The 27,649-nt window shown below is 42.9% G+C and overlaps 1 protein-coding gene across 3 annotated transcripts in view; it reads left to right on the top strand.

The window, feature by feature from the left end:
* Positions 1–27,649, top strand: part of LOC119176978 (uncharacterized) — a 203,826-nt gene that overhangs the window by 54,639 nt on the left and 121,538 nt on the right. For all 3 annotated transcript variants that reach the window (XM_075884792.1, XM_075884794.1, XM_075884795.1), the window contains 4 exons: positions 17,861–17,925; positions 18,021–18,091; positions 18,172–18,235; positions 23,240–23,363. In XM_075884792.1, coding sequence (XP_075740907.1) covers positions 17,861–17,925; positions 18,021–18,091; positions 18,172–18,235; positions 23,240–23,363 — 324 coding nt within the window. The remainder of the gene's footprint in view (positions 1–17,860; positions 17,926–18,020; positions 18,092–18,171; positions 18,236–23,239; positions 23,364–27,649) is intronic.

Raw genomic sequence — 27,649 nt, 5'->3', positions numbered from 1 at the left:
TTTAGGAGTGATTAAGCCGGCATCTGAAATGATGTTGTAGAAAACTATGTGGCTGAAGAATGTTAAAATTCTGTATGCAAATGAAGATTACCTAGAGACTATTCGTTACTTCAAAATTGATTTAGTGCATATTTTTACCACGTGTTACAGGCCTACGTTTTTGATGTGTTTGGTCAACCTCACCTAATGATACAAATTATGGTCGTGTTTTGTTAGTGTCAAGCACTGCTGTAAGTCATATGAAAAATGAGTGTTTTGAGCACACCATGGCTTTTGTTCAATGCATTCCTCAGCTTAAAAGGGGATAGGGAAGGGGGTCATTCCAAGTGTTCATGTACTACCTTCCGTGGTCCTATGCTGGTTTTGGAGCATTTTAATACATTGCACTGTCTGCAAATATGTACTGCCTTAGAGTGTGTCATTATGTCTTGCTCCTCCGGCATTAAAGCTGACCGAAGCCCACCAGAAATGCGTCTTGACAGCAATTTATTCCTCAGTGTGCTAATCTGCTTCTCTGTAAGTATGGTCCTGTTCAAACGACTTAGAGGCTCAAGCCCACTCTTTTTGCCCGATTTCTTGTGCGTTAATCTCCTAAAAGGATGCTCGAAAAGCTGGAACTTCCACCTGTAATATTGTCATCAATATGTTTTTGAATACTCTTTTTCTATCATCTGTGAGAAATGCCTTACGAGATTTTAAGAAAAATCGAAGATGGAATTTTTAAATATTGAATATTCAATAGGCGAATTTGAAAGTTTGAGGCCATTTATAAAATTGTGTTTGAGGTACAGCCATGGTATTGACAGGCAATATTGTAAACATTATGCTGTAATAGGTCACTGAGTTATGAAACACTAGCTTGTTTAGCTTAGAAGGGAAAAAAAAAATCTCAAATCAAGTAACCTTTAAAAAATGTCACCTGTTCCGACATTTTTCAGAAACGCTTTGCTTCAGCATAGAAGCTTCAAACAATACTGCTTCACTCTTCGTTGCATTTACATTTAGTAGAAAAAAAAACATGTCTTCATCAAGCTAATAGTTGTATGTTTATATCGTCGTTAACTTTTGAAAATGACAAAGGACGAAATTGGTCCCTCTGTACAAGATAAGTTCAATGTTTTCTTCCTCCTAAACTATGCACTTAATAAAAAAACGAAGTTCACTTTCAGGCTACTGGGTGGTATGTGCACAATATATAAAATAAGCAATCAAACTTAAAATATCAACTTTTCGACCCGTGTCGATTTCTCGTGAATCACCCCCAACTTAGTTCTTTATCTATGTGCCTTGATTGAATTACAAATTCAGCCTTCTGCATGTTAGAAAATTGCGTTTTTGGCCACATACCAATTTACATATGTAGATATGCCTACATAAAATTGTATGCCTATTCCAGACCATACCTCATTTTAATTCTGCCATTTTAGAAAAAGAAAAATCAGTTCCTTTGTGAAGTCTCAGCACTCAGGTCGTGGAATTGAATCTCGGCCGTGGCGGCCGCATTTTCGATGGAGGTGAAAATGCTGCAGGCTCGTATGTTCTGGTTTGGGTGCACGTTAAAGAACACCAGGTGGTCAAAATTTTTGGAGCCCTCCACTATGGCATCTCTCATAATCATATGGTGGTTTTGGGACGACGTTAAACCCCACATATTATCATCATGAAGTCTCAGCACTGAAATTAAGAAATAAGAATAAAACCTTTTTAACTTTAAGAACATAAACTCGCAAGGCAGGAGGACACGGCGATAAGCGAGAAGGGAAAGTTGGCAGAGGTTTCTATCAGGTATTACTTCATATACTCATGAGTCTAAAGTGTGGAACAGGGTCAGTAGGGTAATAGAGCGACAAAACATATTCACTCCCTTTGGTGAACACACAGGGGTACAGCTTGGAAGACCAAGTGAATGCCCTGGGCGAACACTTTCAACAGGTGTCGAGTTCATTGTATTACTCTGAGGCCTTTCAGCGCTATAAAACAAGAATAGAAAAACAGGAACTGGAGCGAAAATGTATAAGATACGATGCATACAATGGACCTTTTTGTTTGTTTAGCTGAGCTACAGGCATCTTAAAACTGCTGCAATAAATCCGTCACAGGTTCAGACCGTGTAGTATATGAAATGCTGCAAAACCTACCTCTCGAAACACAAAAGACCCTACTTTCACTGTACAATGCTATATGGTTTGCTGGCGAGATGCCTACTTCTTGGAAAGAGGCTATTGTCATCCCCATATTCAAACAAGGCAAGGATGCATCCTCGGTCGCGAGCTACAGGCCCATCGCAATAACAAGCTGCCTATGCAAACTTTTTGAAAAGATGATAAACCGCAGACTTATATACTTCCTTGAAACAAACAATCTGCTTGACCAATTCTAGTGCGAGAGAATGTCGATCTACCATGGACCACTTGGTTCGTATCGAGGCACAGATCCGAGATGCTTTTGTACACCGTCAATGCTTTTCGCGTTCCTTGATATGGAGAAGGCTTGCGACACCACATGCCCCGCAGGGGCGCCTGCGCAAATAGGCGTTTGGTGTGTAGCGACACCACGGACCCGAGCTAACGGGGGAGTTTTGGCTCCCTCCCATGCCTAGCCGTGCGTGGCTTTGCCGTGTCCGGGGAAAAGGGGATCATGGGGGTTGAGCTGGGTGCACGTTAAGTGCACGTTGGCTGGGTGATTGGACCTTTAAGGCCCCCCAGCAGAGGCAACACACCCCTTTGGTCCCGGCTTTACGTAGACGGCACCCCTGGGCTGACCCACCCAGGGGAAATCGGCAGTCGCCTCTTCCTTTCTCTCTCTCCCTACATCTTCGTCTTTATCTCTCACTTTTTATCTGTCCTGTCCTCTAGTCTCTTCCGTTTACTTCCAAACTTCCTGGTAGCTAGGGTTAACCCTGTGCAAATAGCCTACCTTGGCCTAGGCGCATTGGTTTATAGTGGCGTTGTACGGCTGGCGTCTGCAGGTTTCAGCATCCGCAAACTTGTAGCGTCCCCTCGTTGGGCTCCGTGGTGGGTGGCCGCCAACGCTGCTGAACAAAAATAAGACAGGTATGCATGGAGCATTCCCCCTACTGTCTGATCGTACCGGCTTAAAGGGGGTACGCACCGATGATATAAATTTTTTCAACCAGCCAAAAGAAACATTTTCCAACTTCCATGTCATTCACTGTGAGAAAACTGGAAAGCAAGCCAAGACCGTATCTCCATTCGTAGTTGCCAGGTGTCTTACTGAAACTCTCTGGGCTGGATACAAAGTAACCAAAATGGCTGGCGGAGACCTTCTCCACGAAATTTGGGAAAAAGAACAATTTGTAAAGCTAGACAGCCTCTCAACATTTGGTGACGTACCGATAACCGTAACACCACACAGATCTATGAACATAACTCGCGGAGTGGTATCTGACGCAGACTTACTTGACCTGACCGAAACTGAACTTTTGGAGGGGTGGAAGAGCCAAAATGTCACTAATGTACAGAGAATTATCATCAGAAGAGATAATAAGGAAACACCGACAAAACACTTAATACTCACGTTTGCATCCGGTAAACTACCAGAATCTATTCAAACAGGGTACACGAAGACATCTATCAGGCCATACATACCAAACCCTCGTCGTTGCTTCCAATGCCAGAGGTATGGCCATGGCTCTAAAACCTGTCGTGGTCGCCAGACATGTGCACAATGTGGAGTCCTAGGCCACGTGTCTGAGAACTGCAAACAACCGCCACACTGTGTAAACTGCAAAGGAAACCATGCCGCATATTCACGCCCCTGCACATACTGGAAAAAAGAAAAAGAAATAATTAAGTTGAAGGTGAAGGAGAACATTTCATTTAAGGAAGCACGGCGAAGAGTAGCACCATTCTATGGACCTACATACGCTGATGCGGCGCGTCAGGGGGCACCGCCGCACCAGCCCTCACCACTCCTCCGGCCCGCGCATACCGAGCCGGTGGCTGTGGCACCTGTTTGGGAGTAGGCGGTGTAGCCCAGGCTACACCGCCTACTCCCAAACAGAGACAGGAGACTTCAGAGTCCTCGGGTCTCAAGGCCTCACCTCACCAGGCAAGGCCCGAAATTAGAACTAACAGCCCGCACGTGCGGGCATCCAGTGCCTCCGAGGAGGCAATGGATACGTCGGTACCCTTGGTGCCGAAAGAGCGGCGTGGCTCCTTGGAGCGCGCCAAGAAAACAAAAAAAAAGCAGATAACAGGGCCGTCACCAGGCCCTGTTAAGTGAACTCAAACTCCCTGTCTAAACAGCCACTCGCTTTTTGTACACACAGCACTATTTTACATTCATCATGAACACTAAAATTATACAATGGAACGTCGGGGGCCTTCTCAGAAACCTTGATGACATCCAAGAACTCTTACACGAACACTCACCAACAGTGCTGTGTGTACAAGGAACACATCTTAATTCAAAACACACAAATTTTCTTCGTAAATACGTTATTTTTCAAAAGGACCGTGATGATGCCATGGCATCATCTGGAGGTGTTGCCATCATAGTGAATCAAGGAATTGCATTCACACACTTACAACTCCAAACATCCCTTGAGGCACAACTCCAAACATCCCTTGAGGCAGTGGCTGTTCGAGCGGTTCTTTTTGATAAACTTATCACAATCTGCACTATTTACATTCCTCTTAGCTATCAGCTGCAAAAACGTGATTTACACTCTTTAATTGATGAACTTCCGGAGCCTTATGTTCTCCTTGGAGACTTTAATGCGCATAGCAGGCTATGGGGTGACTCTCGGTATGACGCGCGAGGTCGACTGATTGAATAGTTCCTTCTCTCGTCGAGCGCGTGTCTCCTAAATCGAAAAGAACCAACCTATTATAATCTCGCTAATAACACCTACTCCACCATAGACCTAAGCATAGTATCTCCATCTCTTGTGCCTCTACTCCAGTGGAAAGTGTCAGTAATCTGTACGGAAGTGACCACTTTCCCGTAGTTTTGAGCACAACTACAGTGACTGAGTGTCCACCACGTGTTCTCAAGTGGCTCATAAACAGAGCCGACTGGAAACAGTTTTATACCATCACTCGTTTAGGTTGAAATGACATATGTACTTTGAACATTGATGTTGCTGTCAACTACTTCACAGCATTTTTGATTGATCCTGCAACAAAATGCATCCCACAAACAAATGCACGCCCTGGAAAACGGCGTGTGCCATGATGGAACTCTGAATGTCGAAACGCGTGCAAACAGCAAAACAGAGCTTGGAGGTTGCTTCGGAACTCACCGACAGCCGAAAATCTTGACACCTTCAAGAAAATAAAGTCTCAAGGCAGGAGAACGCGTCGGCAGGCCAAAAGAGAAAGCTGGCAGAAGTTTTGTCAGGGATCAATTCATACACACAGGAGGCTAAAGTCTGGAACATGGTCGGTAGGATAGCAGGAAAACAAGTACACACACTTCCACTCGTAAACACTCAGGGTGATACCTTAGAAGATCCGGCAAACTTCCTCGGTGCACACTTCGAACAGGTGTCCAGCTTGTCCCACTATACTGACACTTTCCAAAAATACAGAACAAGAATAGAAAAGCAGAAACTCGAACACAAATGCACTAGATACGAGGCATATAACCAAGCTTTCAGCCTAGCTGAGCTGCGAACGTCTCTAAACTCCTGCAGTACTTCTGCCCCAGGTTCTGACCGTGTGGTGTATGAAATGTTAAAAAACCTACCAATCGAAACGCGAAAAACCTTACTTTGTTTTTACAATGCTATCTGGTTTTCTGGCACTATCCCTACCTCCTGGAAAGAGGCTATTATTATTCCCATTTGGAAGAGGGCAAGGACCCTTCTTTAGCTTCGAGTTATAGGCCTATTGCACTTACAAGCTTCTTGTGCAAAGTCTTTGAAAAAATGATAAACTGCCGACTTGTACATTTCCTTGAAACAAACAATTTGCTCGACCCATTTCAGTGTGGGTTTCGAGAGAGTAGATTCACCACAGACCACCTTGTTCGTATCGAGGCACAGATCAGAGATGCCTTTGTCCATAAACAATATTTTCTCTCTGTGTTCTTCGTTATCGAAAAGGCTTATGATACAACATGGCGTTTTGGAATTCTAAGAAACCTGTCCCACCTTGGCGTGCGCGGAAGAATGTTTCACATAATCGAAAGTTACCTGTCAAACCGGACATTCCGTGTCTGAGTGGGCACGGTTCTTTCCCAAACATTTGTCCAGGAAACAGGCATGCCACAAGGTGGTGTACTTAGCTGCACACTTTTCCTCATCAAAATGAATTCCGTGCGCTTGTCCATCCCTCGCAACATGTTCTATTCCACATATGTCGATGACGTCCAGCTAGGCTTTAGATCTTGCAATCTGGCAATATGTGAGCGGCAGGTTCAGTTAGGTTTAAACAAGATCTCCAAATGGGCAGAGGAAAACGGATTCCGACTGAACCCACAAAAAAGCACGTGTGTCTTGTTCTCCCGAAAGAAAGGCATGCACTCAGAACTCGACATTGAACTGAACGATCAACGTCTGTCTGTTAATGCGGAACATAAATTCTTAGGCTTAATTTTGGACAAGTTGACCTTCGTATCACACATCAAGTATTTAAAAACAAAATGTTTAAAAGCCATGAATGTTATAATAGTGTTGTCACGTACTACGTGGGGTAGTGACAGGCAATGTCTCATGAACCTGTATAAAAGCCTCATTCGTACCCGCTTGGATTGTGGGGCCGTTGTTTATCAGTCTGCAACTCAAAGTGCTTTGAAGATGCTGGACCCCGTGCACCATTTGGGCATCCGCCTTTCTACGGGTGCTTTTCGCACCAGCCCCGTAGAAAGCCTTTACGTTGAGTGAAATGAGGGGTCGCTTCATCTGCAGAGAACTTACATGTCCTTTGTTTATTTCCTTAAGGTGAAAGCAGACAAGAAGCACCCCTCATATTCTACTATTAATGATTTGTCATGCTCCCTTCTGTTTCAAAACAGGCCTTCGATGAGGCAGCCCTTCTCAGTTCGCTTGAAGGGTCTAGCTGTGGAAACTGGAGTGTCACTTGAACACAGTTTAATGGTTCCTGTAGCATACCCGCCCCCGTGGCAGTGGCAGACTATAGACTGCGATGTGTCTTTTCTAGAAGTTACAAAACATGCGCCTATTGCCCATATCCGAACATACTTCCTGGAACTTCAACACAAATACACACGTCCTGAGTTCTTTACAGATGCTTCCAAGTCTAACTCCTCTGTGTCCTACGCTGCTGTCGGCCCATCCTTTTCGGATGCTGGCCCTCTACATCCAGGCACAAGTATCTTCACAGCGGAAGCTTATGCGATACTTGTGGTGGCTAAACACATCAAGCAATTACAAATACAAAAAGCAGTAATTTATATGGACTCCCTCAGTGTGGTAACGGCTCTGCACACTCTTAAAAAACAAAAAAAACCCCGTCCTTGTGTCACTTTACTCCATTTTGTGCACACTCTACACACTCAAACAACATGTTGTAGTGTGCTGGGTGCCAGGGCATTGTGAGATCCAAGGCAACGTAAGGGCGGATCAGCTCGCTGCATCTTTCCACAAAAGCACTGCCCCTACACCCATATCAATCCCGGCCCTTGATCTTAAGCCGTCTCTCAAATGTAACCTCAGGGACTGCTGGCAGAGCAAGTGGGATACACACACACAGAACAAACTACACATTATTAAGCCACACCTTGGTCATTGGCTGCCAGTATCAAAATCGCGTCATACAGAGGTAATACTAATGAGACTCGGGATAGGACACACATACACGACACACACATCTTTTGTCCGGTGGCGATCCACCATTGTGTGACAGATGTGGTGAAGCATTAACAGTACTTCACATGTTAATCCAGTGCAAACACTTAGAAACTCTAAGAAAACAACATTTTCCATTACCCTACCGACAACATATACCTTTACACCCTGCAATGTTCGTCGGTAGGGAACCGCTTTTTAGTGATAAATCATTGTTAGTGTTTTTAAAAGAAATTCATAATTTTCATATCATATACCCGGGCATTCCGTAGCATGATTTCTCCAGAGAAGTTTTTTGCTGTGGTGGCTACACGAGAAAGCACTTGTCTCACGGCCCTTGGACGCAAGGGTATGAACGAGTGAGGTACTTTTGCTAATGCCATACATGTCCACCATCGTTTTTCATTATCACCAACTTTTGTCGCCTATTCACACCACACACACCTTTCACGGCATGGTCATGATTTTATTACTTGTATGTTTTTACCCGCTTTACCGCGAGGAATTTTATGGCCCTTATACAGCCACTTATCACAATCATTGTCCACATTTTTAGTAAGATGAACTGGTGCTCTTTGGCTGTGAAATTGCCCTTGTGCCTCAAAACATCAAACGTCATCATCATACGACACCACATGGAGTTTTGGAATACTGAGACACTTATGCAACTTTGGCGTGCGTGGTAGAATGTAATCATAATCAAAAGCTACTGGTTCAACAGGACATTTCGTATTCGAGTAGGCAATGTTTTGTGCCACACATTTATCAAAGAAACAGGAGTACTTCAAAGTGGTGTACTTAGTTGTACACTTTTTATTATCAAAATGAATTCCTTGTGCCATTACATTCCACGAAGTATGTTTCATTTCATGTATGATCTGCCCATAAAAGCGCTTCCGATACAGCCATAGCTGTCGCTGTACTTGACCTGAAACCCTATCTTAAACGAAAGCGGACAGATCATTGGCAGTGGCTGTGGGACACACAAACACAGAATAAACTTCACCTCATAAAGCCACGTCTCGGTAATTGGCCGTCAGTTTCGAGATCACACCACACAGAAGTCACACTCACCAGATTAAGGATAGGACACACATATAGCACATACTCACTTCTTTTCTTTGGTGATGATTTACCATTGTATGATAAGTGTGGCGAATCACTCACTCTGATTCACATTCTCATTCAGTGCAGTGAATTACACACCATCAGAAAAGACCACTTTCCTTTAGCTTACCATGACCAAATTCCTCTGCATCTTCAAATGTTTAGAGGTAAGGAGCCAATTTTTAAATAAGAGTCATTGTTCGGGCTTTTAAATGATATTCATAGTTTTCACGGCATGTGTAAAGGAGATCCGTAGGACAGCCTCTTCAAAGAGGTTGTTGCTGTGATAGCTACTCGCAGAAGCACCTGTTTTCCTATCCCTTGGCGACTGAGGCCTTGAGGAGGCATTCGTGCTACCTTCCCCTTTCTCACTTGAAGATAAGAAGGTCATGTGTACTTTACCCCACACCTATTTATCATACGACATATAACTACCATGATTTTGTACTCTATACACACCTGTTATGCTTGCATATAGTAATTGATTTTATGACTCTATACAGCCACAATACATCTTGGGATCACTATCATCCATCATCGCTTACATCTCATAAAAGACATGGCGCTCTTTGGCCATTCATGGCCCTTGCGCCAAAAAACTCCACTAATCATCATCATCATGGCAGTTTTCACAGCGAAAACTGCTACGAGATCACAACAAGTGTGTTATAGTTGTCCGCTGTCGCTGGTGTCTATAACTGACATCGCACCAAATAAGTAGGGGGAGGGGGAAATAAGAAAATATACCCAGGATGAAACGGGATTTGAACCTGGGTCCTCGCCGTGCCAGCCCAGTATTCTACGACTGAGCCTGGCCAGTGCTCAAAATTCTTATGCTCAAAAATCATACGCAAGTGTTATGTCGGAAAGAAACTGCGTTAACATACACAGTATAACGGGGTAAAAGTGTAAAATAACAACCAGGCATCACAGAATGTGAATTGTGCAACCAGTCATTACACAATGAGAATTGTATTACGAGTGCATCATTGAATGTTTTTATTCTATTAATTACAAAGAGCTCAGCCATAATTATTGATTGTCATCAGCCACTGAATTAATAAATGAAGTAGTAAATACCTTGCAAGCGTACTTGTATTAATAGTTTCAAGAGAGTTTGCAGTGGGAAAGGCGCTCTTCCAGCTTTCACTGTCACTGTGCATCGCTTTCCGCGCAGGCCTGGCAGTTCTTTTCACTTGTCAGGGGTGCAACAGCTGCGCCAATTGTGCCAATTTGATACAAATCTCAATTATTATGCCGAGCTGTGCCAAAACCATGAAACTAGCTGAAATTGCACCATGCTGCACCAAAATGCCTGACCAGCCTCGAAGTTTTCTCAGTTGCGCTAATTTTAGCAAGAAACGGCGGCCACGTTGGCTATCTGCTTGCAGTTTGCATCATCAATCAATCCAAGCAATCCAAGCATGCAGACCCTAACCCAAAACCCCGGTGTAAGATTAGACAGGGCACTCGTGACATGCTATCGACCAGATAAAGTAACAAAGCCACACACCATCGGTCTGCTGACTGCTGCAGATACCTATCGGTGGGACGATGCAACTTGAATACAAAAACGCTTCGCGGGAAATATGACCTTCCTTGTCAGCAATTGTGGCTATGGTATGTTAGCAACTAAAGCTGAAAGCGTATGCCGCATTTCCCGCACTTGAGCAGACTCGACGTGCTATGAAAATCAGTGTTGCCGGTGACGTTGGTTGCCTTAACAACGGCACATAAAACATTTTTCTGTCTTGAAGTTGCGTCGTCCCGGCGATAGATATCGTTTCTGGGCAACAAGTGCGCGCTGTTGCTTTATCTGGTCGAATGCGTCTTGCAAGGGAGACAAGAAATTGTGCCCTACACCTAATCCCATCGCAAAAAAAAAAACAAGAGGGGGAGGGTAGCGGTTTTTTGTGAGTTGTTTTAACTCGTGCAGAACGCTGCTTAATCTACCTTTGCCACAGTACAACTGTACCCTGCGGAACTTTTATTATGGGGGGGCTGTTAGCCCTAATCACGGGACACAGCACATCTTGTTCAACTACTCATGCATGTATACGGTGCACAATTGTGAGTACTAGTAGGATCGATGACGTCTGAAAAACTTACTGGCAATTATTTCGAGCAGTGTATGACATTTTTGGTGCCCTAAAAAACTGTGCGAGTTCTTATTTTTTTTACCACTCCTACGAATCCCTGAATTTCAAGCCACCAGCTTGGCAGATCCACACGCAAATTCCTCTGCAGTTTCTTGCCATGAGACCAAATACTGGAATATAATCTCAGATATTGCAAAGCTATAAATGACACTTTTTCTAGTGTAGAAAAGCTTTGTGCTAGGCCAGTAAATGAAGACAGCAAGCTATTGGAGAAAAAAAAATACTAAAACAAAACAGCACAGAGTGAACTGATGTAAATAAAGAAAGAAAACATTGGCTTTTGCTTACATTGAGTCAATGAAAATAGAAAAATGAACTTTTAATAACTGCAAACAAAAGAACACAAAGCACCTAATAAACTGGCAAGAACTTAAAAAAAAAAAAAACTAGCGAGCTGCGAAAGAAACAGCTCTGGCTAGCAATTTCCTTCTTGCATTACAAAGCCACATTTTTCTCCATTTGCTACGAAGTCGTCAGTCCGAATAACACCGATGGTATCAAAATTTTTCTCATATACACAAATGTTTTCGGACTCTAAGGTAGATCCACTAGCTGCCTGTTGAGGTATTGCACATTTCCATTCGTCCTTTTCACGTCCTTCTCTTGCACCTCTGCAGCAGAAGGAACAACCCAGCACCCAGCAAGTCTTTGGCATCATTGCTCATGTACAACACACAGTTCTGACAGCCCTCAGTTGAACAAATTTAGAAAAAATCACAGCATATCCACAGAGTGAATGATCATGAGTGGAGCGAAGCGCCCGTCAGCCCGTCCGTCCGTTCGTTCTTGCTTCCGTCCGTGGATGCAACCATCCATGCGTCCATCCGTCTCTCTGTGCATTCGTCCGTGAGTCCGTCCCTCCGCCCGGCTGCTAGTCTGTCTGTCGGTTTGTCCGTGCATCCATCTAGTGAACACCCCAAGTACCACCATCTCCCATCTCGCATCTCCTGTGGCACATGCCCACTCTAGAGTGGGTATGTGCTACCCGTGGCTACGTACTACTATTACTACATACATCCGAGGATGTACAGACCCACACCTTAAGGAGCTTTGCCCCTAAAAAATGCGAAAAACTGCACGCTGATGCTGTCGGGATCCTAAAGTCCCCAGCTCTCCTTACACAGTGAAGCTCTCCTCAGTGCTCTATGCGTGCTCCTAGTGCTGTTCCCATGGCCACTGCAGCAACATAGTAAGCTCTCCCCATACTTTTATGGAGGAGTTTCATGACCAGAAAAGCATTGAAGAACTCTGGTATTATCAAAACGAAGTGCATGTTATGATTGCGATGATGTGAATATCATACATAACTTATGTTGGCATGTTCCTTCAGGCTCATGCAAAGCATGAATATACCATGCTGAATCATACGAATACAGATGTAATGTTAATGAGACTGCCATAAGCACACAGCCAAAATTGAAATCACAGTTGACGTTGACTTCATATGATGCACGTGGTGTACGAGTATGTGCCACCAGTGTCAAGAGGGAAGGGTTTGACAACGTATGTGACAGGATTTTCACACAATTGATTTTATGACCATACAGTCATATTTGTCAAACTCTCTTACCCTCCTGTATTAATTTGGGTGTACACCAAGTTAAAGTTAAAGATTATCATTAGAGCACTCAGACTTGAGTGACTAGATAGATAAAGTGCACGGAAAGAAACGCTCAAAGTGCCTTCGGTTCACTAACAAATGCTTCACATTCATAACACAACTGGTGGAATTTTAACAGCATAGCTGTTTAAGCCAGCTATAAAAACTTTGGCATGCGCCACAGGAATTGGCCAAGCTCCACTATCAATTACAGCTGGTGTAAGTGTTACATGAAAATTTATGAAATAAAAGAGAAAAAGAAAGAGATAAAGAATAAAGGGATATAAAATAAAAAAGAGGGCGAGGAATAGAGAGAGATAAGGAGAATGGTGGCATGAAACTATAGAAAGGCACAGAAAGATAGAAAAATAGAAACACATAAAAACAGGTTGAAATAAGCCGGACCAAAATAAAAGTAAATTCAATATCATTATACACAAAAAGCTGCCAAGTAATCTGGACGTTATATTCAATAACTCTTGACTGGGGGATCAACTACAAAATGTTTTTGGGCTATAGTTGGTTCAGTATCTTGCAAAAAGAAGCACAAACGGTTTAGAAGAAGGTAAATTTTCTGTCCAGTCTATCAGAGACTGATAGACTGCACAACTAGCTTTTGTAACTCATGCTTTTAATTAACTTAATTTAATTTTACTTTCTGTTCAATTGGTAATTTAACTTCTGGCATTTAACTGCTAATGATGACACCTTGCTCTGGAATTTCTTGACCAGATTTTGCATCTTCGTCATCATCAGGCGACGCGAAGCACCTTCAGAGTTGTGGGCTGGGGAAACTTGGCAATGGCGGGAAGCTTCTTTAGGTCAGGCAGCACACCATTCTTCGAAACATGTCCCAATATTGTTAGCTTGCGGGCTGCGAAACGGCCCTTTTTGATGTTGAACTGGAGGCAGGCAGAGGTGAGACGGGTCAGTACCTCACGCAAGCAAACAAGGTGCGTCAGAAAATCTGATTAAAACACTCCGATGTCATATTTTCCACTTGTAGTTATGAAGGATGGTGTCCATCATGCGCTCAAATGTAGCGGACGCGTTGCATGGCCCGAAAGGTGGTGTAGAGGCTAATAGATATGCATCTTCTTTTATTACATACAAAGCACTAAAAAATTTGGTAACTTGGTATACATTCTCTTTATGCCAAAATGTATAAATTACTAATCTACAAAATGTTTATCTGCTCAATAGTAGAATATGCTTCATGTGTTTGGAACCCATGCAAGATGTCACTGTGTGACATTAACAAAATTGAATTGGTACAAGGAGTGGCTGTTTGTTTCATTTGTCATCACTGTGATCGTGACTTGTCACCCTCATCTGCTGTGAAATATTTTAAGTATATCGCTTGTGCCCGCCAGATGCAAAATCGATACCTTAAAGCTTCTACAGTAGGACTCTCGCTAAACCGAACGTAAAAGGACTGGAAAAGTATGTTCCGTTTAACAGAAACTCTATGTACTGAGAGATGGACAGGGGTTTACAATACAAGTACGAAACCAATTGCATCAGAGGCAGTTGTTTCATTAAAGCAGCAGTTTCATTTAACAGATATCCATTTAGTGAAAGTCTACTGTACATTCACTTCTTCCCTCATCTTATTAACTATGCTCTGATGAATTGTCTGGTGAGTGCATCTCTGTGCCAGTACTTTTATAACTAGATGTTATCTCAGTCCCAACTTAAAGCCTTTCTTTATACCCCCTAACATTTTCAAACAGTTATCTCTCTAGGGTTTTGGTAAGCTGGAACAATTTACCCAGTTTTGTTTTATGATTGCTGTCACATTTTATAAAAATAATAATAATAATTGTTCGTGTTTAACGTCCCAAAACACCACCATATGATTATGAGAGACGCCATAGAGGTGGGCTCCAAACATTTCGACCACCTGGGGTTGTTTATAGTGCACCTAAATCTAAGCACACAAGCCTCAAGCATTTTCGCCTCATGCGACCGCCACGACCGAGATTCGATACCGCAACCTGCGGGTTGGCAGTGGAGTGCCTTAGCCTTTGGATCACTATAGCGGGTCAAGTGTCGCATTTCAGAGAAGCACTGTTTTATATGAGTACTGTCTTTTAACACGAAAGTGTTTTATGTCGGAGTGCACTAAGGCTTTACTGACATGTATCTGTCACGAATATTGTTAGCGTGGAGTGGTGGTCGCCGTCTGGGAGAGGTTAAGTACTGCGTCATGGCACTACTGAACGCTGGCAGGACTTGTTTGGTAGTCTTGGCTCTAGACACCTTGCTTCGTTCAACGCTACCTACAGGATGTCCTACTGTGCATCGCGGAAGCTGGCTGCTCTATTGCCATTTCATTTTGCTACAATACAGCTTAATTGAGTGCCTTTTGCAATGAGACATGCCAGTGGCCAGCTGGATGCCTTTGTACATTCGTGGCTAAAGCTACGATTTTGAAGCATTGTGTGGTAGTGTAGTCATGATTAGATTACCCAATTACTGGAAAAGGTACATCTTGTTGTTTCTCTCCTCAAATGACGACTTCTCCATGAGCTCATATAGAGTACCAGTGTTTATCTGCTTGTTGATGCCATCTTTGTGCGGGGTCCACCATATGATGTGATCGTGTTTATGTTAATTATTTCAAGTACTGCAAGATTTAATCTTGATTACTGAAGTTAGTTGTCACGATGTAAATGGTACACCAGGTGTCAATGTAGTTGCATCCTTAACAAATGGTGCTATAGCTGCCACCGGCAGACATTGTGTCAGTCAGTCGGTCGGTCGGTGAACTTTATTGAGATTGATTGATTTGTGGGGTTTAACGTCCCCAAACCACCATATGATTATGAGAGACGCCGTAGTGGAGGGCTCCAGAAATTTTGACCACCTGGGGTTCTTCAACGTGCACCCAAATCTGAGTACACGGGCCTACAACATTTCCGCCTTCATCGGAAATGCAGCCGCCACAGCCAGGATTTGATCCCGCGACCTGCGGGTCAGCAGCCAAGTACCTTAGCCACTAGACCACCGTGTCGGGGCAACATTATTGAGAAATCCTGATTTTATCCATGTACACTAAACATTGAACAACTTTTGTAGACTTGTTTCAGTTTCATGTTATACATATTTCAATGACGGAGGCATCAACTGTGCTTTTTATATTACAATACTTGTTTGTTGTTCCTTATAAAAGTATACTCCATTTCAACAATACTTCTGCATAGGGCTGTAGTATTTGGAAATCAATATAACTCTAAGACAAAGAAACTCTTGTGCATTACTAGCTATGTCCTATCTGTGTAAACTACAAACTGATGTTAGGTCACACAGAAGTGGCCCATATAGCTTATAATACAATTGCATGTAAACTCATATTAACTCTTTCGTTACCACGCCTATCCAAATAGATCACCGGTGATTGACGCTTTTAGATAATCGATTTTTGCATGTTAAGTTTATTTCTCATCCACCCAGCACTTTTTAGTAGGTAGTTCAGCCACTCAACTTTTAGAATCAATTTGAATTTGCTCATTTCGGCAGTATATTGATTTTTGACAGATCTTTGCACGAACTAATGTGCGTGTATTGTTGGAAAAGTGCACAAGGCTGGCGAACTTGACAGAAGTGCCTGCCTCTCGTGATTATAGTACAGTGACATCAAAGTTCTGTGATGAAAAGAACCTTTGCAAGCCAAATATCGAATTAAAGTGTCAGCTTCGCAATCTGACTATTTTGAGCAGTAATGATTGCTAGAAATTTATGCCATATGTTCAATAGAAAGCTGTTCCTAGGAGTCAGAAAAAATTTGTTCTATAAAAAGTATTTGCGAGGGTCCGTCGCATGTTGAAAGTGTTGAGGCGGTCTTCTATGGCAGTTTTTAGCAGCTTTGGTTTTGCATGCATCCGTAGGGTGCGCATCAACTAAAAAACACATGCACTGCTTGAAACTGTCTTGCAACCCCACCTGAATTGAGTGACGATGAGCTAGGTGTTTGAGGATGACAGCACCTCAGCTTCAAGTTTTATGGCGACAATGTTTTGCGTCAGCCTGATACATCCACAGCCGTTCATGGGTTCATTTTGTTTACATCCTCAAGTTATTTCTTCCGCCGCAAGTGCGTATAGCTTCGGACCTTTGCGCACAATCTTATAGCTACTCTGGTTACGTGCGTGGTCCACACCTCGCTGGGATGCAGTGTGCTGGCGCTGGCTATAGAGCTTCCCCTAACAACAAGATGGCCCCCGGAGCACATCTTGGCCCTGACTACGGAGCAATGCGAAACGTTTTAGAACTGCGTGCGATGTTCTTTTTTTATTACGATATGCATGAAAATGCAAAGAAATATGCTTGGATGCATATATTGGAACGCCAACCTATGCGTTGTAAGGTGGTTCATGAAAAGAGGTGACGCTAGATTAAGTAGCGAAGCTCATTTGATATTTCTTTTATAGAGGGATTAGTCACATCACGGGTATGCATCTACTTATATTAGAACACCAGGAGACTCTTATTGCAACACAACAAAAATTTACTGAGAAAAAGTGTACGAATACACTTGTGTCTCGCGAAAAACTATGCAATGCTTCATTGCATGGCACGAGCAACGAAGCAGCACCTCAGTTCTGATTTTCTTTGTCTATGTGACGAGAAACATTTTTGTACAACATTCATTATTTTTTATACTGTTTCTCGTTCATTTATCAACAAAATGTATATTCTGAATTTTCTTTGTTTTGAATATTTTTGCATATATAGTGTTTTTTATTGCACTGTTTGCCAGAATGTGACCAAGAATTCTACACTTTTCACATTCTTATTCATTCTAAAATATTTTTGTTGCCCTACAACATACTTTTTTGGAAAGAGCATTTCGTTGTGTAAAGTTCGGAATGCTGCAATGAGTGCTGGAGTACTTTTCCAACTCGCAAAAACAATCTTCCCGAGACATATGAAAAACAACCTTTTTCGCGTGGTAACGAAAGAGTTAATATTAAATATTATTCTAGTTATTCTTAGACTCTCTTTATTAAATACTAGAGCTTTGTGGTTATACCTTTATCGAAACATCTTATACAATACAAAAAATAGATATATACCCTTAATTGTTTTCTCTTTTAATTTGTTGAGTTCTTCAATTAGCGGGAAAAATTTAGTACAGTTTTTACTTCCTGCTCCTCCTGCAGATGTTTGCTATTTTGTATGTTGTATATTTATTCTATGCCTCTCCTGTTTGCACAGAAATTGAGTTTGCTGAAGACGATGTTGTTTGGGTGGAGTGGAAGCGACTGCACTGGCCTGCCTTGGTTAGTATATTTCTCATATTTTTGAAATTTTGAACTAAATGATACTTGCATAGTGTACTGAAATTTACGAGATGCTTTCATTTCTTGTTTTTCAGGTTCTCAAAGTTTATCCAAAGACAAGAAAAGCCAAGGTGTTTCTAATTCATTCAATCACAGCAAAAGAAACGTATGTGTGATTTCTTAGTAATAGGTATTCACTGTTGTGACTGACCATTAGTTTGAAGTACTACTGCTCTTCTTTTTCAGTGCCTTAGTCAACATTAAAAAGATGTTCAACTTTAACAACGCCGAGAGGAACAAACAATTTTTGGTAAGTTTGGGTGGTTAGTCATAAGCACATGCTGAATTTTAGTCTCTAAATTGAAGGTTGGAGTGCACGGGATGTGTGAAATTTTGGCGAAATGTATTCATAACAGAGTGATGAATTGTGCTAGTTGGTGGTGGTTCACAATTTCTTGTTGCAACAAAAAATCATGACTCTTTTCACGGTGTCAGTCAATGTTATGTGATGCATTCTGAAAGGAGCTGTATATAAGGCATTGTTTAATGTTGAATCAAGTGTTACCAGTTTGACTTGTGTCTTTTGTGAATGAAGTAGTCATGTTCGTGTTGTTAATGTATAGGGCTTGCCGACTGTGCCGTGACGTTAGACGGCTAATTAATGTTTGACTAGCAAGATCAGCTACATATTTGCTTGAGGGCATACAACAATTACGTTGGGGTAAAATATGTGCTCCCGCACGTTTATGCACCTATCACCAGGGTTGCCAGTGGCTACTTTGCACCAAACTGGCTACTTCCTGACCCTGTCTGGTGACAGAAATTTCATGTTGGCATGCTGGTTACTCTCTGGCTACTTTTTACTTTTATTTTGGTGCACTTAATGGCCATTTCTCTGTATTGTTTAAACAAAAAACAACACACATGTTTAAGAAAACAGCAAGCTTTCTGTCATGTTGGTCTACAGGTGTAAATGTCCTTCCTTCGCCAGTGGGCTAGTGTGCACTTAGGCACACAACGAGCATCCCTCTGTCTTTTCAGACAGAGGAGTGCGCACATGCAAGGAAATGCGTGGCTATCTAGCTCATTACTGGTGCCATGTACTAATGCTGAAACACCATGTCAAAGAGATATCAGAAACAAAATGGAGCTGCACTGGACTGTTCATCTTCAATCAGATTTCACAACTTGATGATCGACTGACATTATTCTAACTTTGTACAAATTAAGATCTATGGCTTCAAGAAAAGAAAAAGAAAAAAAAAAGAAGCTTCAACGTTTAAAGTTCCTGCTGAGTTGTTGGTCAAAAATTGCTTTTTCAAGAACTCTAAGATCTATGGCTTCAAGAAAAGAAAAAGAAAAAAGAAGCTTCAACGTTTAAAGTTCCTGCTGAGTTGTTGGTACTTTTTCAAGAACTCTGTCTATAGTAGAAAAACTGTTTGCAAATGCACTGAAAGTAAAATAAATTATGAAATGATTCACAACTTACCTGTGGCTTGGAAACCAACAAATGAGAGGGAAAATGTTGTGCTGGTTATGCTCTATTTTTGCTTTTTCAAAATCACAATTTTTGCTGTTGAATACCGACAACTTTACACATAACATCACTGTTTTGTTTTCTGGTTGGCTACCAATTTGGTGCCAAGAAATTTGGCACTAAGGTCAAATTTCATGGCTACTTTGACTACTTTTAGCTTGAGTTTTGGCTCCTTTTCAAATCTACCCAACGGCAACCCTGCCTGTCACAACCATCATTCCTCGGTGTAATAAGGTGAAAAATAACTGACAAATTATCATCATGAGAGGAGTCTTCTGTCTCAACACGAGTGTAGCACACACTGCTGACGAAAGAGATAAAATGCACCAGATAGTAATAAATAGCACCAGATAATATGAGCCAGAACTGATTTTGGTAAAGCTACAACATCATGGCTCATTCCCGTTTCTCTTGTTGTGTATGTCTGCTATCTTAGGTTAATATATGGCCCTTGCTAACCTAAAAGTGGTTTTGTCGTTGTGTGCAGTGACAGTCTTCATGTCGCAGTTAGTCAGAATTCTCCTTGCAAAGACTGGGGGAGGGGGGACTTGATATATTTTTTCTCCTACACTTCTGCATGTACTCTGTAAAAAAACAATTTTATCTTGTTTTATTATGTTTCCTACTTTTTCTTAATTTACCCTGTTTTGTGTTATGGTCTTGTAAGTCCTTTTTTTATAACAAGCCCATCTACTTCACATTTCAATTTTAACTTTGTGGCAATTGAAAATGGAGTACTTTAAACTGCTTGTGTGTGCTTGTGTGTGCTTGGCAGCAGTCACTAAATGCAGTCCTACAAGAACTGGGGCAGTGAAGAAGGTTGAAGTGGCGAGGGGGATTTCTCATGTCTCATATATGGGTGATATCTGAATGGGATTTGAACTTGGGATTTCAGGAACATTAACACCGATCTTCAAATGACTGAAATCTGGATGTCAATTTTCAAATATTGAGTTTTGTTCCATGGTTATGTTTCAACACATGGTGATCACGTGACTTGCCTCATGAATGCTAGAGGCCAGTCATGTCTGTGTTTACCTCATGCACTTATTAAGGAAATTTTTCAAAAATAGAGTATGGGACGAAAACAGTTGTGTGCAGGCCGGCCCATGTGTCTGGCACCCTAGTGCTATCAGATTACCACAGCTGAATTGGCTACGGTCCGAGTGGGGGCTTTAAAGGGATTGACAGCTGCCCAGTACAAGGTCTCTGTAGATGTTGGTAGAAATAGAAATATGTACCATGAAATTATAAGGAGACATAGTATAACCTTATTACAACAGATCCGCTTACAACAGACATTCAGTTACTACAAACTAGTTTGCGGCGTTATGTCAACCTTCATATTTATTCCATATTTATTCCATTGATTGAGCTTTATTTACTACAGATTCTGGTATAGCGGATATTCAGATATAATTGACTAAAATGTGAGGCCAGCAAGGTGACCAGCACTCCATTACAGCAGGCCTTTCTACCGCGGACATCTCAAATTCAATAACTTCCGACTTCAAACATCGCTTGGCATACTTTGGGGACGGGAATAGGACCGCGGCTGTCAATGTACAGATTTAAGAACGAAGGCCACATATCTGGTCTGTTAGTGATGAGTTATGTCTAGCTATGACGATGAAAAATCCGCGCACAACGTAATTGATTTCATGTGTTGGGGCACTGACGCGTAAAACGGCTCACCGCTGCCATTGCTGTTCCGAGCGGTCAGTGCATGACGAGCATGGCTGAGGTCCGCTACCGATGCGCAAGATTAGCGGTTCTAAGGAGCCAGCAGCCGATGTGGTTTGTTGCTTGCGACGAAACACATTGTCTAACACATTGTCTTTTTCGCTTTCACATGCAGCCGATGTGGTTTGTTGCTTGCGATGAAACACATTGTCTAACACATTGTCTTTTTCGCTTTCACATATACGCTAGCACGACAGTCTTGCCTACCAAGTTCAGGGCAAAGTTAGGCCTGGACATGACTTCAAGCAGAAAGTGCGGCTGTGATGTGCATGGCTGCAGTGCTAGATGTTTCAAAGTACGACATGCTCGATCTCGAGTACAAAGCTCTGTTTCATAGTGGTCTTCATCGCAAGGTCCAAAGCGCTGATAAGCAGAACCTTCTCACCAACAACTCAACACTACGACAATCCGTTCAAGATGCACTCATGCAATGTCGCAACGAGTATAGCGCGTGATCGTAATCTGAAGAATGAACTTCCCCTTGCAGCTGCCTTAACAACTCGTGAACATAAAAACGAGCGCAAAAATGTCACTAAATAGTGCAATTTTAGACAGATACGACCTTGCGACACACAATAATCAGACGACTCTATCCTAGAGAGCGTATTCAAAACGAGCATCGGACTAGCGATGCGTACTGGCATGTAGCTTCCCAAAATCATACTAGAGAGGACTCTGGTGCTACGATCATTCAGCAACCATGGGAATGATAGGTAGTACATGGATTTGTCTAGTCTTCGTACTTGCGGGTGGTGAATCGCACTTGTGGCTTCATTTATTGCTGTGTTCCAGTTTTGTTTCGAAAGAAAAAACGAACCCTTTTGAGTTTCATGACCCGATGTGCAATTGTAAGCCTAAAAAAATAAGGGGGTGAAGCGCAACCGCTGAACATAAGCTGATTTTTGTTTCGTGAGAAAACAGCTACAAGATACATGGACATACACAGAGCCAGAAGTACGAAGATTAGACGAATCCGTGTACTACCCATCATTCCCATGTTCGTTTAAGCGCCGTGGGTTGCAGCTCCCATAGACACTAGTGCCAGAGTTCCCTCTAGTGTATATTTAGGAAAATCTATGCGTACTGGAGCAATACGGCAGAAGCAGCCAATTGAAATCCTCCAAATGAATTTCAAGCATCTGCTTTTTGAACACGCAATGCTCTTAAAAAATACTTTTACAATGAGCCCAAAATGGCGGTGGGCAGTTGTGCCATCGCGAAGCTATTAATTTTTGAAAACCGCCCTTTTTTCTTTGTGACTTCCGTGATAATTTTCACCTCTTCAGCAGGCGCAAAAAACTTTTTACAGCACTTCTACGTAGTTTTCAGTGAAGATGTTTTGGAATCAGATAGAAAACAGGCTACAGACATTGAAGAATGTTTTCTCAAAAATCAGCTTTTTTATGCCCCATTGAGAATAAATTTGACATGACTTGTGATTATCTCCTGTTATATCAGACCCATTAAGTGTTTCCATAAAAGTCTGTTGTAACAGTACTTGTTGTAACATACTCCTTTTACAACCGACCAAAATCCTCTTCACTATGAAGGTCTGTTGTAAAGAGGTTATATTGTAATTTATTATGGTATTCATGATTAAAATAGAAAATTTTGAATTGTCTAGAAGTCGAAAAGCACTACGATGCTATCACTGACACATTACATTACAGACTGCCCATACTCTGTGTGTTGTATGCTCTTGATACAATTATTGGCACTCATGTAAGCAGTACTGAAGCAGTAATACCCTATTGACTGGTTCATTTGTGCTATCAATCAATAAGCGCCAGAAATGATAGTGAGATCTTGTCTACAGTTGCTTTGCACAGGTTTACACCACAATTTTTTTGTGACTGTACCACGTATACACACATTGTAAGCGAAGCTCATATTGCATTGTTATAAAATAAGGGAATGCTCCTCTTCCTCCTTGCCCCCCCCCCCCCCCCTTTCCACTTTTTTTTCGTGTGTGTGTCATGTCTCTACGTGTACGAGTTCAGTGGAGGATGGTGATATTTTCTTGTCCAATTCCAGAATGAAGGCCGTGTGGGACACAACAGCGGTGCCTTAGTGAAAGCAGCACAAAAGGCTGAAGAATTTCTGCGGAAACGATGCCTTGGCAGCAGTGTTAATGCGAAGAGATTTTTCTGGGATGAAGGTAATCCTGCATACTATTATATAATTTTGCACAGGGTGTGTGCTCTATCATTGCAAAACAGGCAAATATCTCATTCATAAAAAAGAGATCAAAGCATTTTTTATGTGTTTTAATGCATGGAAGGTTCTTTTTTTACTGCAGTGATTAATTGTAGTCAGGGCCCTTTTATATCATTGGGATCATTTTAAAATGTCTCACTCGTGGTGCATATGGTGTCATACATTTACGTTAATTTTTATATTAGTGGAGCACTACTGTTCATAATATTGATGTTTTAGACATTCCCAAACATTGATCTCTCACTCTAGTGGAAATTGTTATTTGCCTTTAGTGGTCCCTTTAAATGAAGCAGACATTAATGAAACTGCAAATTTACAAGATGGGTAGGTGTAATTCTTCAGCCCATAAGGAAATGTCTCAGATGAGCTCAATGAATTCATAATCGATAGTTCTCACTGGTGTTCATATATTTGTAATGTCTCCAGGGTTGAGCAACAACTTGATAAAACATAACTATCATCCTCGGCCTATTCTATGTCCACTGTAGAATGACAGCCTTTCCCATTGATCTCTGACTTTTCTCATCTTGCTTAAGCTGACTCCCTGGTCACTGTCACCATTGCATTGCCGGAAGCGGCTTAAGATTGTCCTCATTAGGTCGCTGTTGAGTCCATGGGTCAGGAAATGCTTAACGCTGTAGTAGTCAGCAGACCAAACAAACACAACTTGCACCCTAAATGCAGGCATTGTTTAGTCATTGCATAGCAAGTTAATGTACAGCAAATTAATTATTAGCCAGGTTTGTGAGCTTATTCTCTTTGACAGCAACTGTTGATTGATTTGATTGATATGTGGGGTTTAACGTCCCAAAACCACCATATGATTATGAGAGACGCCGTAGAGGAGGGCTCCGGAAATTTCGACCACCTGGGGTTCTTTACCGTGCACCCAAATCTGAGCACACGGGCCTACAACATTTCTGCCTCCATCGGAAATGAAGCCGCCGCAGCCGGGATTCGAACCCGCGACCTGCGGGTCAGCAGCCGAGTACCTTGGCCACTAGACCACCACGGCGGGGCGACAGCAACTGTTGCTTATGATGTCATACTGATAGCCCTATAAACGTATAATGTCAGTGACTGCCCAAGGTCTTTCACGCTTTCATGTCTTGCATCTTCAAGGTAACTGATGAAGTCTACTTCAAGCCATGCCAGCCTGTTGTTTTCAATTTTCTCTTGCTGCTTTTCTCTCATATTTCCACATTAAATTATTTCTCTTGTTGATCTTAAATTTACAGTGTCGACAAAAACAGACAACTACAAATACTGGGACAAGTACAGATTATGAATTATGATCTAGCCAAAACTACCATCTTGCCAAGTTATTGCTGTCCCACACTTCTTAAACATGTTGGCTTTCACCGTGGATTTTTATGCAGGTATGCGAGAATAGCAACTGCCACAGGCAAGAAGAACATCCTTGCATGGCAGACCTTAATCTTTTCGAGTTTGCCGAGCTCAGCATAAGACTCTCTTCTTAGCAGCAGCTGCACTGATTTGACAAGCACATTTCTTTGGGGGTTGTAAAGCATATTAAATTGAAAAAAACAACAACTTCTCCAATTGGTTTAGTACCATTGGCCATTTCTCTTTCTAGCAAGTTTGGCCTGAAGCCTCAAAGTTTTGATGAAGAGACTAAGATAAGTGATAAGGACAAGGTGCACTTTTGCATACAGGATGTGGAGCAATATTGTGGAGCATATCATTGCATGATCTGTCATGAAACTTAGCCTTGTAGATTTAGTGGTTCTCAGCAATGATATGGACAGTTACAGGTCTTTTTTCTATAGCATCCATGATTATTCAGTGTATGATGAGGAGAAGCTGATTGTGGTGATGATTTAAATAAAAAAGATATGACTAGAATTACATGTGCTATGAGAAGTTCACCAGAACAAAACACAGGAGCATGTTGGCTACTGCGGTGGTGCATGCTTCAGCCTGGCTAGTGATATTGCCACAGGAAATTACCATTGCTCCATGCAACGCGGACGTCGGGAACCAGAGAAACGCTACCGGCACGACTACGAGCGACGAAGCCAGCCGCAATGCACGAGCCGGCCCTGCATGCGCGCGGTACTCCACCGAACAGCCAACGCGCGTGAAGAAGAAGAGAACGAGGGTGCTCGAGGCAGAGGCTCACAAGAATACCGACCTTCGGATCTTCTTGATTGCTGTGCTTCGTTCACTTTGGGCACAAGTTCACCCTTAATAAACCGTGTAAATAGAACGTACTTGTTGTGAGGCTGCTACATTCGTTACATTTTCTGGCGAAGGTGCCGGGTAGATGATTCCGAACCCCACGAGAGAGCGAAGTGCAAGCCCTGACCATCCGCAAGCCGTGGAGCTTACGCCGGTGCACCAGCGGACCAGTCGCCGTATTCGAGGGGATTCACCAGTATTTGAACCACTTTCCCCTGTGCCAAGGGCATCAGCGACGGAGACAAGAAACGCCACCACCATGACCAGCCAAGTTGCACCATCACAACTCATTGTCAGCCAACCCGTCATACCGAAGGTGTTCCATGGTGACCTGTTCGAGGACGCTGAAGACTAGCTGGATCATTTCGAGAGGGTGGCGAACATAAACCTATGGAGAAAGCAGGCAAGTTGCGCAACGTATACGTCTCTTTGGAAGATGCAGCACGAGTGTGGTACGAAAACCACGACGCATCTTTGACGTCCTGGAAAGAGTTCCGGCGGCAGCTACTGTGTCTGTTTGGCAACAATGATCGCCGGGAAAAGGCAGAAGCAGCTCTTTGTGCACGGAATCAACGCATAAACGAAACTGCCGCTATGTACATAGAAGACATGTCCCGCCTGTTCAAGCAAGCTGATCCCAACATGACTGAAGACAAGAAGGTGCGTCATCTCATGCATGGGGTAAAACAAGAGCTGTTCGCGGGACTCGTTCGCAATCTGCCGCGCACTGTTGCGGAGTTTCGGTCGGAAGCAACAACAATAGAAACAACGCTGCTGCAGAGAGCCCGGCAATACAATCGTGACGTAGCCTGTACATCAGCAGAGGTCTTCTCGGCAAATGTTGTCGATAATTTTGACACTCTGCGGGAGCTCGTCCGGTCAGTTGTCAGGGAGGAACTACGCAAGCTGCAGCCACCCGCTTCACCGGAACTGTTTATTGCGGATGTTGGCCGAGAAGAAATTCGGCAGGCCATATGGGAGCCGCAGATGGATGCACCATCGACACGACATGCGGTAATTTATTCTGAGGTGCTCAGGTGGCCTGCTGTCCACTGTGCGCCTATCGAGACACCTGGTACTTACGCATGGTACTTACGCACCGACAACACGTAGCCCCCACCATATCGTAGAGGCAACTCGCAGCGCACCTCTTTCGACAGAGACAAGACCTCGAAAAGCGATGTATGGCGAGATGCGGAACGTAGGCCCCTGTGCTTCCACTGTGGAGAGGCTGGCCATCTGTACTGGTTTTGCCGATATCGTCAAGCTGGTGTTCGAGGATTCGCGGTCAACGCACCGTGCCCGCGAAACGGTGAAAGGCCGTCCGACATCGAAGAATACCTGTGCTCCCGTCAGAGCTTCGACCTGCGTCGTCATCAACCGCGGTCACCATCCCCTCTATGTTAGCGCTCTACAAGCCTTGGTTCCTTTCCAAACGTACTTAGGCATCGTTTGCCTAGTCCAAACCCGGAAAACTGAAGTGGGCAACCTGTGGAGGCGAGGCTGCTGGTGATACGAAATATGAAGATCCTCCACTGCGACACCAGCGTGACGACTGTCTCCAGGTAAAGAAGTGCAGTAATGAGAAGATAACTTCAGACTTGCCGTTGGTAATTGACGGGCTAGAGCTCATGGCTTTAATCAATACCGGTGCGGATTACTCTGCCATAAGCTACAATTTAGCGAAGTGCCTCAGGAAAGTTCTGACCGAATGGAGTGGACCTCAAGTACGTACGGCAGGCAGTCGCCTTATTACGCCTCTCGGCAGATGCGCCGCAAGAGTTGAGATACGAGGTTTCACTTAAGTTGGTGACGTGGTTGTCCTGCCTGTATGTTCGAGAGAAGTTATACTCGGAATGGATTTTCTGCAAGCAAATGGTGCCATTATTAATTTGCAGAGGTCCAGCGTATCAGTTTCGATGGAACAAGCTGTAAAGGTAGCTCTAGCAGACGAGCAATACACCACTCCACTGCACATCGTCGATGATGATGTGACTGTACCGCCGCATAGGAGTGTAATGGTTC

Source organism: Rhipicephalus microplus, unplaced genomic scaffold (genome assembly GCF_043290135.1).
Source record: "Rhipicephalus microplus isolate Deutch F79 unplaced genomic scaffold, USDA_Rmic scaffold_48, whole genome shotgun sequence".
NCBI lineage: Eukaryota > Metazoa > Arthropoda > Arachnida > Ixodida > Ixodidae > Rhipicephalus > Rhipicephalus microplus.
This window is presented reverse-complemented; position numbering and strand designations above follow the sequence as displayed.